This window comes from Fukomys damarensis, unplaced genomic scaffold, assembly GCF_012274545.1.
Source record: "Fukomys damarensis isolate Sample0158 unplaced genomic scaffold, DMR_v1.0_HiC HiC_scaffold_32, whole genome shotgun sequence".
Taxonomy (NCBI): domain Eukaryota; kingdom Metazoa; phylum Chordata; class Mammalia; order Rodentia; family Bathyergidae; genus Fukomys; species Fukomys damarensis.
Window position 1 is genome coordinate 32236119 of NW_022900944.1, and position 15024 is coordinate 32251142.

The window sequence follows — 15024 nt, forward strand, 5'->3', positions numbered from 1 at the left end:
AAAAAAAAAAAAGATAACAGCCAGAGATGGTGGCAAATGCTTAGAAAGCTTGCTTAAACCCATGAGTTTGAAATCAGCTTGTGCGCAGACCCATATATATGTTTTTATTCCAGTTTTTTAAAAAGTGGGGGAAACTTGAGAATTTTCTATACCCTTGGATCAGAAAATGTTGGACAGGGGAGTATCAGTTTGTTTTTGTTGTTTTTTTGTTTTGTTTTGTTTTATTCTTTTTTTGAGATAGAGTCCTGCCACTGTGTCTAGCTTTGAACTCACTATGTAGCATAGGCTGGCCTCAAACTCTCAGTGATCCTCTTGCCGCAGCCTCCCAAGTGCTAGGATAACAGGCATGCACCAACATGCCTGGCTGGGAGTATCAGTCTTTTTAAAAAGTTTCCACCAGGTAATGCTAGTGTACCTGCCCTCAGTTTTAGTAAAACCTCAGTTTTAGATTCCAGCTCAGTAATAGCATCTCTCACTCCCAGCTAACTTTTATATATCCTCTGACTGTCTAGGGTATCCTCTTTGTGCATAATTCTTCTTGGGCCATGGCTACCAGTTGGCAAGGACAGAAATTGAACTCATATCTCACTGAGTCCCATGCTTTGCCTCTCCATCCTTCTACCTGTCCCCTCTGCAGCAATGGGGGAAGCTAGAATTCTGCTTTTCCCAGGTGGACAGTGGATCTGGTGAGGCAGGCCTGCCTATGGGTAGATGTGTTGTTCCCTTGCTCAGGTATGTGCTCATCTCTGATCCTTTTCCCCTAAAGACTTTCACGGGGACATGTGCTACAACTTAGATCTGTAGAGTTGGGTATCCAGAAGAGCTGTGTGCTAGAACCCTATCTCCTCAGTATGGCCCTCACAAGTGGCTGGGGCTTTTGATTACCCAATTTCATTGCTGGACCTTTATGTGACATGAAGTGAACAGGTGTATTGATGAAATATGCCAAAGGGAAGTTCCACCAGACAGAATATTGGATCAGATCAGCTGGAGTGTCTTAAATCACCAAATATCTGGATTCCAAGTGAGAATTTGCAAAGGAAACTTTGAGATTTGTTGCTGTGAGCCTGAAGAATAGACAGAGTGAGTTTGTTTTGTTTTGTTTTTTAAGTCCTGGGAGATTGAACTCAGGGCCAGCTACATTCTGGCCCTTTTAATTTTAATTTTTTATTGCCCAGGTTGTTCTCAAACTGGTGAGTCTCCTTTCTCAGCCTCCCAGAATGCTGAGATTATAGACACGTACCACCATACCAGCTGAGAGAATTTGTATTGTATGTCCTGTAGGACCTGGCATTTTCCCCTTAAACTTAAGTCCCACTTTGGGCCTGGGATTTAGCTCAGTGGTTTTGCCGCCTGCCTTGCAAGCTTGCAAGTGCAAAGGCCCAAATTCAATCCCCCCTGCAAAAAAGTTAAGTTCCTCTTTAAGGCTTATTAGGATGACCATATGACCTCAGGCCAAGTCTGCTTCTTGAGTTGGACTGGAGACCAGTTATGTACGGTGGAGAAAGCTCTGTCTTGCTCATGAACTATTCTCCTGCATCTGAGAGAAACGTCTCTTCTCTTGGTTCTGGCAGCTGGCTCTCTGCTGCTCCTGACTGTGTAGACTCAAGATTGGCAACACTTGCCTGGGTATCCCCTTTGCTTTGCTGGACAGAGGTCCATTTCTTAGAAGAGGGCTCTTGAGATCAACTTGCCTGGCCTGAAGTTTTTGATGTGAGAAAATGATAGCAATGGCATAGGCATTCAGTGTCATCTACCCCACCCCTCTCTTTTGTGGTACTGAAATTGAACCCAGGCCTGCTCTACCACTGAGATACATTCCCAGGCCTTCTTCTTTTTTTTTTTTTTTTTTTTTTTTTTTTTTTTTTTTTTTTCATTTTTTTTTTTTTTTTAATTTATTTATTTTGGTACCAGGGGTTGAACTCAGGACCTTGCACTTATGAGGCAGGTGGCAAAAGCACTGAGCCAAATTCCTGGCCTTTCTTATTTTAGTTTTTTATTGCAAAGCAGGATCTTACTAAGTTATGCAGACTGGCCTCAAACTTTTGTTCCTCTTGTCTTAGCCTCCCAAATAACTGGGATCACAGGTGTGTGCCAATATGCCTTGCTTACATCTCTCTTGATCTCTGATTCTTCTGTGCTCTGATCTTACTATCTCCCTAACACTTTCTTGTATGACTTCCTGGTCTTTCTTTGAAATCTTTTTCAATTGCTATGGAATAAGAACTTTTTAATTTTGGGGGAAAAATTAGGGCGGGGGCATAGTGGGGATTGAATCCAGAGCTTTCTGCATGTTAGGCAAGTGCTCTATCATGAAACTACATCCCCAACCTTTTTTTATTTTATTTTGAGATAGGGTCTCACTGTTGCCTGGGTTGGCCTCCAACTTGCAGTCCTTTTGTGTTAGTCTCTCATGTAGCTGGGGCTACAGTACAGGCATGTGCCACCATGCCCTGCCAAATATGTTGTCTTTTCTTTTAGCAGTATTACTTATCTGACTTCCCTATAGAGAGTGGTACATAAATACAGGACTCAGGCCCTGAAAGGACTTCCTGCTATCCCACTCCTTAGGCCCTAGGACAATACTCTGGGAACATTCCCTTTCTTTCCCCTAGGAAAGAAGCTGTCAGTCATGTGTTTTTAATCAGTGGTAGGCCTCAGAATCTCACTGAAGATGGAGCTTTTTGGAAATACACATTTCTAACCCCTATAGACTCATTTAGCAAATAATAAGGTAGAACCTAAGAGTCTGTGTGTTTCTTAAGCTTTCCAGGTAATTCTGTCTGATGTTTGCTCTAGCAAAGGATCACTGTTTTTCCCCACAGGAATACATGCAGATCTATTCATTCATTCTTTCAGTTTGTGTGTGTGTGTGTGTGTGTGTGTGTGTGTGTGAGAGAGAGAGAGAGAGAGAGAGAGAGAGAGAGAGAGAGAGAGAGATCTGCCCATCTGTCTGTCTATCTATAGATATCTATCTATCCCACTGGGTGCCAGGCAGGGAATCACTGGTATTAGGTCTCCAGTGTAGAACAGAGGCAGACTTCCTGCCTCATGGAGTGTACACATATTTGCATGTACCAGATGCCCATATGTACTCTTGCATGCACCAGTTGTCCATTCCATGGACAGCACAGTCTGTAGCAGAGTTAATTAGTACAATTGGTATAGTGGTTTGTTTCAGAACAGGTAGGTGCTCTTGTGTGCTCCTCTTTATAGATCCTCAGCACGCTTGTCAGAGGGACGCGCAGACCTGTGACCTGCAAGATTCGCATCCTACCATCGGTAAGGATGGGGTGTTACATTTAAAAGCCCATTCTCTCAGGTGATGTTGCACTTGGGGTGTAATTCATGAGGTGCTGAATTAGCTTTGGTAGGGTGGGGTGAAGTTGAGTCCACCTTAAGCCAGCAGCTGCTCCCCTGGGACCTCAGTAACCATACTGTAAATCTTCTTCCTCAGCTAGAAGATACCCTGAGTCTTGTAAAGAGGATAGAGAGGACTGGCATTGCTGCCATTGCAGTTCATGGGAGGTGAGTGGTCACTTTTCTAGTGATTGGAGAGAGATTCCTCAGCCATCTTGATCTTCACCAAACACGAGACAACAACCAGTTTCTCTCCCATGTATTTAGCCTACTTGTACCTAGCTAGTTCTTTGACATCCTCTGACTCAAAGGGGTACTGAGTGGGCCTGTCTTTTTTTGTAGCATTCATTGAGTACTTACTGTGTTAGGCCCTGCTCTGGACTTCATTTTTTAATTTTTTGGTGTTTTGTTTTATTTTGTTTTGAGACAGTGTCTTACTATGTAGTTAAGGCTGGCCTTGAACTCACTGTATAGCCCAGTCTGCTCTTGAACTTGCAGCAATCATCTTGCCTCAGCCTCCGGAGTGCGAGGATTACAGGCATGCGTCACCATGCCTGGCTTGTTCTGAAGTTTAGAGACACAAAAGGAAGGAGAAACGCCCTATGCACAGGATGTGGATGTGGTAGAGATGGAATGATTTGCTGAAAATTGTATCAGGCAGCCAGGAAGTGGTGGAATAAGAGCTCTGGCCCTGAATTTCATTTTCTTTTCACTTTATTGAGCAATGGCTTCTTCCTTGAATGACCCCAGGCCGATGGCTATCCTTTCAAAGGCACTGCCTCTTTTGCCTGTCCTTGTTGGATTACCAGTGGTTCCAGTGACTGTTTTAAACAGTCCTTGTGTCTGTAGCTAATGTGCTGTCTGCAGAGAGCTGAGGTATTTCTGAAGGCTGCCCTTGGTATCCCCATCAAATCTGTTCCCTGTGCCCAAGATGTCCTTTGGTACAGAATCCTGGTCAGTATACTTCAGCAGGTGCCTTTACTCTTTTGAGCCATGTTCCTTTTGGGCTGAGGAGTCTTGTAGGAGCAGCCCATTTTGCTGATTGTGCCTGTCACAGCATTTTCAGAGGACATCTAGAATTCCAATGTAGAAAACAGAAAAATAGGCTTCTCAAGTTGAACCCAGGAGGGGAAGGTAGAGCCATACATTTATGCATGTATTCTCCTTCCCGACGCAGCAGGCTTTGGACTCCAACTCTCTGGTTCAAATCCCAGCTCTGTAGTCTGTTAGCTGTGTACTCTCAGGAGAGTCAACCTCTCTGCATATCACTTTCCTCATTGGGAAATTAAGATACTAATAAAGGGTTGTTGTGAAGCTTGTATGAAATTGGGAATAAAAGCCTTAACACACTGCCTGACATAGTATTTTCTTCATAAAGGAAGCTGTTACTTTTGTCAGAAGGTGAAAGCACTGGGAAGTCAGGTTTGGGTGAGTTAATGAAGGACTTTCTGCCTGTTACAGCTGTTGAGAATAGGCTGCTGGAAATGTAGGAAGGTAGTGGTAGAACTGGGTTGGCAGGACCTTGTGAAGAGTCGAGGAATGTTGCAGAGGGAACACACTTAGATGAGACCTGTCAGTCCCCTTTCCTGCTTGTCTCTGAGCACAGCTCAGCTGAGGCCTCACTTCAGTGTCCCTAAGACTTGCTTTGTCATGCACAAGAGCTTCTTGCAGTTGACCTTGGAGGGGCCCCAGGTTGTGTCCTGCCTCCCCTGTGGCTTGTTGTCTGTTGCCTGCCCTAGCTGCTCTGGGAAGGGGGCCTAACCTGTGTCAAGGGCTTCACTTCAGGATCAGCTGTGCAACTTGGCCTCAGCATAAGCAGCTGTGTGGGAGTGGCCAGTCTGAGCAGTGGCAGCTGTTCCCAATCCCTTGGGGAGGGCAGGACTGGGGCAGCAGGGGCAGCATCCTGTTGGCGATGTCTGTCATCTCTGGCAGAGGCAAGGGGATGGCAAGGAAAAGCTACTTGACCTTGACAGCCAGGCCATCATACTGGCCCCCTACAGCATGCCTCACCTGCAGGCCTCTGAGAACTGGACTTGCTTCTCAGAATAAGCCTGTGTTGCTCCTGCCCCTCACAACAGAGTTGTTCCCCAGAGGTCAGCGGGGTTCATGCCCTGCAGTTTGACCCTGATGGCCATATGGCTGCCTGAGGTTCAATAGGGAGGCCTGTAAGGTTTGGCTAAGGTAATCTTTTATGAACAGTGACATAGCCTTCAGCACTCAGCCCTCTGCCCCATCTTTTCTTTATCACCAAGGAAACGTGAGGAACGGCCTCAGCACCCTGTCAGCTGTGAAGTCATCAAAGCCATTGCTGAAACCCTGTCTATTCCTGTCATAGCCAAGTGAGTGTTACTTCCTCCTCCTTTACTTTTTTATGCCCCATCTCATTCAGAAAGGACTTGAGCTGGCATATAAAAAATGGAATGAGAGAGCCTTTAAAAATGACCATAGGGGGAAAGGGCAAAAAGATAGGGTGAAAAATAAATTTGGAAATGAGGCTGACAAGTGCCTATCTTACATGTCAGGTTGCTTCACCTCTGGTGGGAAGTTGGTGTAGGTGTGCAGGGACACCTTGGAACACCCTGATGGATGGGCTGGGGTGAGGTTATTTAAGGCAGGGAGAGAAGGTAGCCACTGAAGCAGGCCCACAGCAAGGTGATGTCACACCCATAGTGTTAAGGCTCAGGGAACATAGGCAGGTCATAGCAGCCAGGCATGGTCACTCATGCTTGCAATTCCAGCACTCAGGAGGCTGAGGTAGGAAGATCACCAAAAGTTCGAGGTCAGCCTGAGCTAAATAGTTGAAGGCCAACTTACACTACATAGTGAGACAGACCCCTGTCTCAAAAAAAAGACAAGACAAAGTAAAAAGAAACCCAGACAAGCATGCTGCACAGCTGTAGGTCTGCAAATGTGAGACACTGAAGAGCAGCTCAAGGCTACTCTGTCCAGCTCAGAGCCTCAGAGTCTAGAAGGCTGGCACAGGGAAGCTCTGACAAAACACACACCTGACTGGTGAGAGGGAAGAGTTAAAGGTAGGTGATAGCCAGGCCCTGCATCACACAGGCAAGAAGTTCTAGAGGTGGTTCGGAGGGGCAGGGCTACTCAAGACCTGTTGCTTCTGCTGTCACCTGAGGGTCCCCCCACAACATGAGTATCTCTTTAACTGAGGCTGCCACTTGACTCCTAATAAAATAGATGAGGACAGAGCAGTTTCTGTAAAGGTCCTTAGAGCAACAAGGTAGAGGAAAGGGAATTATGACTAAACTGGGCCTCCTTCCTTCCCTCATCATTAACACTATGTCCCCTTCCCCTTCTTTAGAGATTTGACCCAGTCCTCAGATAGCATGTGGGTGACTCCTGAGCATGGGGTGTTTTCTGTAGCCCCAATGCCCTAGTTTTAGGCTCACATCTTCAGAAATAGTATTGACCACTGTTTCAGATGTGAAAGAAGGAAAGTAAAATTTCTGGAGTACCTATTTAGTTCCAGGCCTGACTCAGGCTATTTTTCATATATTATCTCAGTGCCCATAGCTTTGTAATGAGGAAAGCATTATAATTTCCTTTGATGAAGCTCTGATAGCTGAAGGACTTTGTAGGTTTTGTGATGCTCCCGTCATATCCCCTAACCTCCCTGTTGCTTTTCAGTGGAGGCTCTCACGATCACATCCAGCAGCATTCGGACATAGAGAACTTCCGACAAGCCACAGCTGCCTCTTCAGTGATGGTGGCCCGATCAGCCATGTGGAACCCATCTATCTTTCTCAGGGATGGGCTGCGTCCCCTGGAAGAGGTCATGCAGAAGTACATCAGATATGTACGTCTCTGCACTTTTTCAAAACCACCATTTCTTCCTATCTGCCATTCTCCTACAGAGAGCACTCTGTGGGGGCCTCCAATTGCCAGTGGCCTTTGTTGTTGCTCTCCTTTTCTTGCTTTCCTTTTATTTATTTTTGTTTGTTTGTTTTGTTTTGGTACCAGGGATCGAACTTGGGACCTTGTGCTTGCAAGGAAGGTGGTGGAACCACTGGGCTAAATCCCCAGCCTTGTTTGTTTGGTTTTTGGTACTGGGGCTCGAACTTGGGACCTTGTGCTTGTGAGGCTTTTTGAGGCAGGATCTTGATAAGCCCAGACTGGCCTCAAACTTGCAGTGATCCTCTTACCTCAGCCTTCTGAGTGCTGGAATTACAGGTGTGCACCACCATGCCCAGTCCCCTCTCCTTTTTCTTTTGAGCTCTTGTAATATAGGATTGGGTCTCCCCAGCTACTATGTCAAGAGAGAACACTGGGTCATGTGCCCCTGCCATCACCAACTTCTAAAGCTTCCAAAAGGTGGAAGTGACTTTCTGGATCCAGGGTCTTGCTGAGGCCCCAAACATACTATATTGTTCTCTTTCTCTGTCCCAACCCATTGTACACATACACCTGCACATGGACAATGAGGTTCTGTGTCACTGAAGATAGGCATGCTTCTGGGTTGGTACAGGTGCAGCCATAGCAAGGAGAAGCCATTGTAGTTGTTGGTGGGACAGATTATCTCCATAGAGATGACTCACTTGATTTAACCTCACCTGTCAAAATCACTTGTAAACCATCCCCACCACCACCACCACCACCACCACCCTGCCTCATGCTGGAGTCTGAACCTAGGGGCTGAGGCATGCTAGGCAAGTACTGTAGTTGCATCCTCAGCCCTCACTTCACTACTGCTAGCTGAATATGGTGGTGCACAAAAATCCCAGCACTGGAGAGGCTGAGACAGGAAGGTTGCTGTAAGTTTGAAGACAGGCTGGGCTACACAGTGACTTCAAGTCCAGCCTGAACTACATAGTGAGACCCTGTCTAAACTCCTTTTTCCCCCTCTCCTCAAAAAAATACTTTTCTTTTCTACCCTCCACCCCCGCATGCTGGAGTCTGAACCTAGGGGCTGAGGCATGCTAGGCAAGTACTGTAGTTGCATCCTCAGCCCTCACTTCACTACTGCTAGCTGAATATGGTGGTGCACAAAAATCCCAGCACTGGAGAGGCTGAGACAGGAAGGTTGCTGTAAGTTTGAAGACAGGCTGGGCTACACAGTGACTTCAAGTCCAGCCTGAACTACATAGTGAGACCCTGTCTAAACTCCTTTTTCCCCCTCTCCTCAAAAAAATACTTTTCTTTTCTTTTTTTTTTTAAATACTTTTCTATTGCTGATTCCCAGAATGTTTTGCTCTGAGTTAGGAAATAGCCTAACTTAAACTCTCTACATAACCTTTTCTTTTGGTTGTTTTGTTTTATTTGTTTTGTTTTTGAGACAGGATCTATGTATTTCAGACTGGCTTTGAACTATGTAGCCCAGGCTGGTCTCGACCATGCAGAAATCTTCCTGCCTCGACCTCCTGAGTAATGAGATTATAGGTGTATGCCATCATACCCGCTGGGAATGGCTTTTTGTAAAGCAGTTTCTTCTCACTGGGAGCTTGATAGTAGTGCCAGAGACATTTCCCTGGAAAGGAATTTTTGATGCATTCATCTGTCTTGTTTCTTTGACACAACCCTGGGACCCTGGCACTCTGTGATCAGTTGCACCTGTGTACAAGCAGAGACAGTGAGTGATCCTCAAATTCTTCAGTGAGTTGTGTATGAGAAGAGGGTGCAGCCCTCACCCAGGGCCGACTTACACAATCCTCTTAGTCCCAGGCTCACCCATGCCTGGAACTGCCTGTGCCCTCCCCAAGCTGTGGCCATGCCTAGGCAGTCATGACTGCACAATATATAAGTGTTCTCATGGCTGCCTAAGCTGGGGATGGTAGAAGGCCCTGTATTTTGTGTCCAGAGCTAGGCAGTCTCTATCCTAAAATCTCCTCTTTAGTGCTGTAGGCTTTATTCCCTTGGTTCTGAGTATCTTGTTGAACAGGCGGTGACCACTGGCTCTCCATCAGTCTGGGTCAGCTTTGCCTCAGCCTAGGTCAGCTCTCCAGTTCTGGCCAGCTGGCAAGTTTGTGGTGGAGAAGACATGTTCTACAGTGCTGAGCCTGTTCACTGGGTGAAAAGTGATGTTATCACTCCTGCTCAACCTTCCCTTGGCAGCTCTGGAGAGGGTGTGTTGTCATGGAGAAAGGGCGTGGCCTCAAGTGTTACAGGACTGCTTCTGGTCAACCCAGGTGCCTTCTGGCCCAAACAAGCTGAATCATGACCCTGCTGCCAGCCAGGGCTTACCCACTTATTCTCTTTGTCCTGAGCATGCCATGGCACCTTCCCAGACACTGATGACACAGGCTCAGTTCTAGAGATTCTAGAGCAGTGTAGGGGCAGTGGAATGGGATTCTGGAGGGCTATGCAAGCAGCCTTCACCTGTTTCTGCTCTTCTGCCCTAGTCTAGCCAGGCAGGTAGCCATGGCAACCCTAGACCAGTTGTGGTGAACCTATGGCTGTTTGTATCATTGAAAGCTCTACAAGGTTCGCCGTCACTGCCCTACACAATCTTGCCTTTCTGGGCCTCACTTCCCAGGCTGTGGGAATTGCTACACCTCTCACTTGTTGAGATACAAAAAATGACAAGTAACATACATGAACATGGGATCTATGCCCTGCCCGTGTAGGGGAAGTTAGAAGGAGGCTAGTTAAGGTGTAGGAAGCCAAGGTTCCTACCCAGGTTCTAAAAAAATATAAGAATCTTACCCTTATCCTGAGGCTGGACTTGCCATGCCAGAACTTGGTGTATTCCCCTATTTGCCCCACAAGATGCTTAGCACTAGCTTCTCCATGGTAGCCTATGGAGGCTGAAGCAGAAAGGAGTCCTTCCCCTTCTGTGTCTCAGGCAGGTTGTCCAGGAAAGTGTGCTTTGGATTGTGGGCCTTGATTGTAACCCTTAATCTTTGTACTGCTAGCTAGGGGAATAGATGGCCAAGTGCAGGTGGCCCTTCTTAAGGGGATCACATTACTTTGGCGACTAGCATACCTCTAGTGCCCCCTTGGAGTGTGTGTCCTGCTACTGGAGCCTACCAGCAGACAGGCTCATGCCAGTTCTTCTCCTAGGCAGTGCAGTATGACAACCACTACACCAACACCAAGTACTGTTTGTGTCAGATGCTACGCGAACAGTTGGAGTCGCCCCAGGGAAGGTTGCTCCATGCCGCCCAGTCTTCCCAGGAAATTTGGTAAGAAAGGCAATGGACTATCCATCTGTCCTTGCAGACACTGCAGACAAGGCTTGATTTTGAGCCGTAATCTGACTTTCTGAGGGCCCAAGAACATAGCTTTTAGATGTGGATGTGGAGGAGTGGGATACTGGTACAGCTTTGCTTCATAGAACGGGATATCCTCAAAGCTCTGTAATGTTCCATAGTTACACTGATTTCAGCAGCAGAAATTGGAACTAGGTCACCAGTAGGGTGGAAGAATGCAAAAACGATAGTCTTGGCAGCTCCTAAGGAGGAAAGGGCTTTCCATTAATGGCATTGCCACATACCAAGGCCCCTCCCAATGGTCTGGAGAGGGAGGCCTGTAGAATGGAGTCCCTGGCCTAGGCCAGCACCCATTTTACTTCAGTCTGAGAGGCCAACCATTGGTCCTCTAGATGTGGTGCAGCTTCAACTCAGGTGGTTGATGCTTGGAGATCCTTCATAGCTTAACCTAGTTCCAGTTCCCACAGCTCCCTGTCTGCTTCTGTACCTCCATACCTGTGCTCCCACTGGGGCCTCTGCTTGGAAGGTCTATGTCCTCATATCGACTGTATCCTTTCTCCTCCAAAAAGCCTTTTTGAACCACTCTCGTCCTTAGGTTTCCATCTGCTCGGATGTCCTCCAGCCTCTAAGATCCCTCTTAGAAGAGAAAAGCCCTGCCAGAATCTTCCTTCCACTCTGGCTATGACATTGTTTCTGTCCCTGTCCCACTTAGCTTAAGCAGTTGGATCTCTAGAACAGAATGCAAGTCTACAGCTCTGGGTGGTACCTCAGTTCAGGATTGATCCTTGGTAACTGCTTGTGACCAGGTACAAAGTGGGGAACCACTCAGTGGTCAGGCCTCTTGTCTTCCTCCTGTGAGCTCACATGAAGATAAAGCTAAGGCACACACCATAGGTACTTGATCAGTTTAGTCACAGCTGGCCAGGAACACCTACCTGTTTGGCCCTATTTGGGAGAGAGGCTGCAGGTAGTGGGGGTGACCTATAGAACCTTTTCTTTCCAAACCAGCCTTCCTCACGTGTCCATGCTCTGAAGTTCATATTCTCCAGCTTCTAATCCAGGTTGACCTCAGACTTAGGGTGTGTAGGTGGTACCTTCCACTGCCCAGACCTCCAGTGGAGTTTTCATATATGTGATACAGGAGTTCCTGCCGTGCTGCTCTATTAAGGTATCTGTCTGGCTCTTCTTCTTTCTCCATAGTGAGGCCTTTGGCCTTGATACCTTCTACAAGGAGATCACACAGGAGTTAGATGCCCGGAGGGCTGAACTCTTGACCAAGACTCCAGAAGACGTTGAGGAGCCAGCTGAAGACACCTCTGGTGTTATTAAGATGGCTGTCAAGTTTGATCGGTAGGTTTCCAGCTTGGCCTAACCATGGGCCAGGATCAGTGCCAGAATTCAACCAAGCCAATAAGTTGGCTGGACTACAAGTGTCCTTGGTTTGGACCCTTGTTACTAATTTTCAGTATCCCCAAGAATGTACTTTTAGGGAAGATAGTAAGCGCAGGCAGCACTGTTGAGGGGTGTGCAAGTTGTCCCAAGGATGACTAGGCTCTTTTTTTCTGACTCCTTCCCTCAGGGTGGAACACTTCCCACTTTTTCCTTAAAGTCTGTGCTTTCCTCCTGGCCTTGTGACATTGAGCTCCTGACAGCTGTAGTAGCTCACCCTCATTGGCTGTGTACCTCTGCTTGTACCCACTGTCCCACACCATCCCTGTTGTATCCTCTTTAGGCAGAAGTAGCCTCAGACTGATTCTTCTCCCAGACCGTAACTCAGCTTTGAATGGTGACCTCATCTTTGTCCTCTGCCATCTGGAACTGAGCCTTTCTCCAGTCCACAGACCCAGACCTGGAGCCAGTCCTGTCTGGCAAGGACTTGGAGATGGGGGTAGGAGGACAGCTATTGGGCAGTCATATGCCAGAGGGAGTTCCCACTGGGAAGCTAGGACATGTCCTTCCTACCCTGTCTGCCTGGTATAGACTAAGAAGCCAGAATCTGTTGTGCCCATGGTTGTAGTGGATCATCTTGACACTTGGCAATGGAATCAGAGTGTGCATCAAGCTAGACCTTGATATTGTATGGCCATCTATGTTCTTTACCTCTCCCATTCCCTCTGATATTATCATGAGAGGCAAACTGGACTTTCTTTCCCAGCTATTGAAGATAGTTTTACAGGCTGGAGCTCAGAGCTCAGAGCTTGATCTCCCCACCCGGTATAATACCAAACATGCTGAAATGCATCCTCCCTTTAAGTAAAACCTAGGCTTTAACTGCTGGTAAGACAGGAAGGATTTTCCAGGGAAATAGGCACAGGAACATTAAGGCAGCAGCATGGTGTCTCAGCTCCTGTAGCTCCTAGCAGAAACTGATTGGATCCTTTGCTAAAGGAGGTAGTAGAGATGATGAGTGGTCCTTAACTGCTTTCCCTTCTTTCCCCAGGAGAGCATACCCACCCCAAATAACCCCCAAAATGTGCTTGCTGGAATGGTGCCGCAGAGAGAAGTTAGCACAGCCTGTGTATGAAACGGTGAGTTCTGGCTGTGACCTAACCTGCAGCTGGCCACAATGCTGGTGCCACACCCTTGGTATCTGCTTAGCAGTCCCTGGCTACTTGGCTAGCAACTGGCTTTGCCCTCATTGGCATGGAGAACTTTCTGGGACTAGGATAGCCCCTTCCCTATGACCTTGGCCTGTTGTCTACTTCTGGCATACGTATCTTTGGATCCAGCCTAAGCCAATGGGGTACATAATTGGACTCCAACCATGGGGCCCCTGGGTTGGAAACTTTGAGATAGTCTTCCCTCATCTCCTTTGGTCCTTGAAGCCTCTGCCTCTTCCCAACTGGCTTTCTGGTCTCCAGACTTGTATTTTCTGGGCCTTATGTCACTATTTGCCTCAGTAATTTTTGGGGTTTTTTTTTTAGACAAAGTCTCACTATGTAGTCCAGGCTGGCCTTGAACTCACTGTGTAGCGTGGGTTGGCCTCAAACTCATGATCTTCCCACCTTGGCCTCAAAAGTGTTGGGATTACAGGTGTGCCACCACACCTTACACCAGAGTGATTTCTCCAAAACAAATTGAGCCTCTGTCTCCCTTATTCAAGCAACCAGCTCCCCTGTGCCTGTAGAATCAAGCCCTAACCCCAAGCATAGTGCACAACTCCCCCGACATACCTCACTGCTTTAGGTCTCATCTACTCAGTCCTCTGCTCCAGCCACATCACCTGGTCCCTCTGTCAGGTGTGTGCCTTCTCTATTCCCATCCTTGTCTTCTCTCACCCCTTTGCTATCTGGTAAACTCCTCATTTGGGGGACATCCAGATGTCAGTAGGAGGAGGCCCCGTAATATGTAGCAAAAATCTGTGACCGCCCTTTGCTTAGGTCCATGAGAGAACTGTGGACACATAGTATCATTGTCAGTTTGTGTGTCTGCCTTTTTTCCATGCACCAGGCACTTTTGCATGGGAGGAACATGTGATCAAACAGCCTTCATTTGACTTGGGTTGGGAATACTTTCCTTTATCTCCTTTTGATGAGATGCAGCAGGTTGGCCAGCCCTGTTTCCTTCTCTCCCTCCCTCCCTTTTTCTCTCTGTACCAGGTTCAGCGACCAGTGGATCGCCTATTCTGCTCTGTTGTCACCGTTGCAGAGCAAAAGTACCAGTCTACCTTATGGTGAGTTTCTTCATCAGAGGACATGTGGCTTGGAATGGGAGACCTAAATCCAGCATTGGCCTGAGAGGGTTAAACAGGCAATTAAAGCAGTACATGGATATTAGTGTCCCCACATGATGCCCTTGCTTAGTTTTGTCTCTGCTAAGGGTATGCAGTCAGGCCTCCTAGCCTCTAGTCCTGCAACTTGCACACCTACCTATTGCTCTGTGTTTTGTCTGCCCAGGGACAAGTCTAAGAAACTGGCAGAGCAGACTGCAGCCATCGTCTGTCTGCGGAGCCAGGGCCTTCTTGAGGGTCAGCTGGTTGAGGAGAGCCCCTCTTTGCACAAGCGCAAGCGGGAGGCCCCTGACCAGGATCCAGCACTGCCTGGAGAGCTACGCAAGAAACCCTTTGCGGCCTTGGAAAATGGAGAAGAGAGCCCCCTGGAAGGCTGGTGACTACGACTGTCCCTGCTCTGTTGACTCACTTCATTGGTCTAGCACTAAGATGGTCTTGGGTGCCAGAGGATGAACCAGATGCCACTGGACAATTTGCTGGCCTTTCCTGGCAGGAGTTAAAGGTCCAGGCCCAGGACATTAGCCTGAAGCACAGGCCAAGGAATATCTCAGGGTGGATCCTTTCATTCCTGGTGGGTCTGAGTTATAGGACCAAGTTTCCAGCAACCTGAATGTATTTTTGAAAACAGGAAGCTTTTCAGGTAACACATCCTCAACTTGACATTGGTACAGTGCAATAAAGATATCTCCTAACCTCACCCATGGCTGGCTGCTTCAGCCTTGGGCATCTTCAAACATAGACTTGTGGTCTGCCATAAGGAGCTCCCCAAAG

General features: G+C 47.5%; 1 protein-coding gene across 16 annotated transcripts in view; it reads left to right on the forward strand.

Annotated features, from left to right (window-relative positions):
• Dus2 (dihydrouridine synthase 2) overlaps positions 1-15024 on the forward strand; it is a 49125-nt gene extending 34101 nt beyond the window's left edge. For 8 of the 16 annotated variants that reach the window (XM_010612290.3, XM_033757802.1, XM_010612298.2 and 5 more), the window contains 9 exons: positions 3217-3282; positions 3458-3528; positions 5613-5699; positions 7006-7174; positions 10375-10496; positions 11724-11873; positions 12964-13051; positions 14123-14196; positions 14420-15013. In XM_010612290.3, coding sequence (XP_010610592.1) covers positions 3217-3282; positions 3458-3528; positions 5613-5699; positions 7006-7174; positions 10375-10496; positions 11724-11873; positions 12964-13051; positions 14123-14196; positions 14420-14633 — 1041 coding nt within the window. In that variant the 3' untranslated portion in view covers positions 14634-15013. Of the gene's footprint in view, positions 1-3216; positions 3283-3457; positions 3529-5612; positions 5700-7005; positions 7175-10374; positions 10497-11723; positions 11874-12963; positions 13052-14122; positions 14197-14419 lie in introns of all 16 variants that reach the window. The other 8 variants (XM_033757801.1, XM_033757804.1, XM_010612292.3 and 5 more) reach the window with 8 other exon arrangements.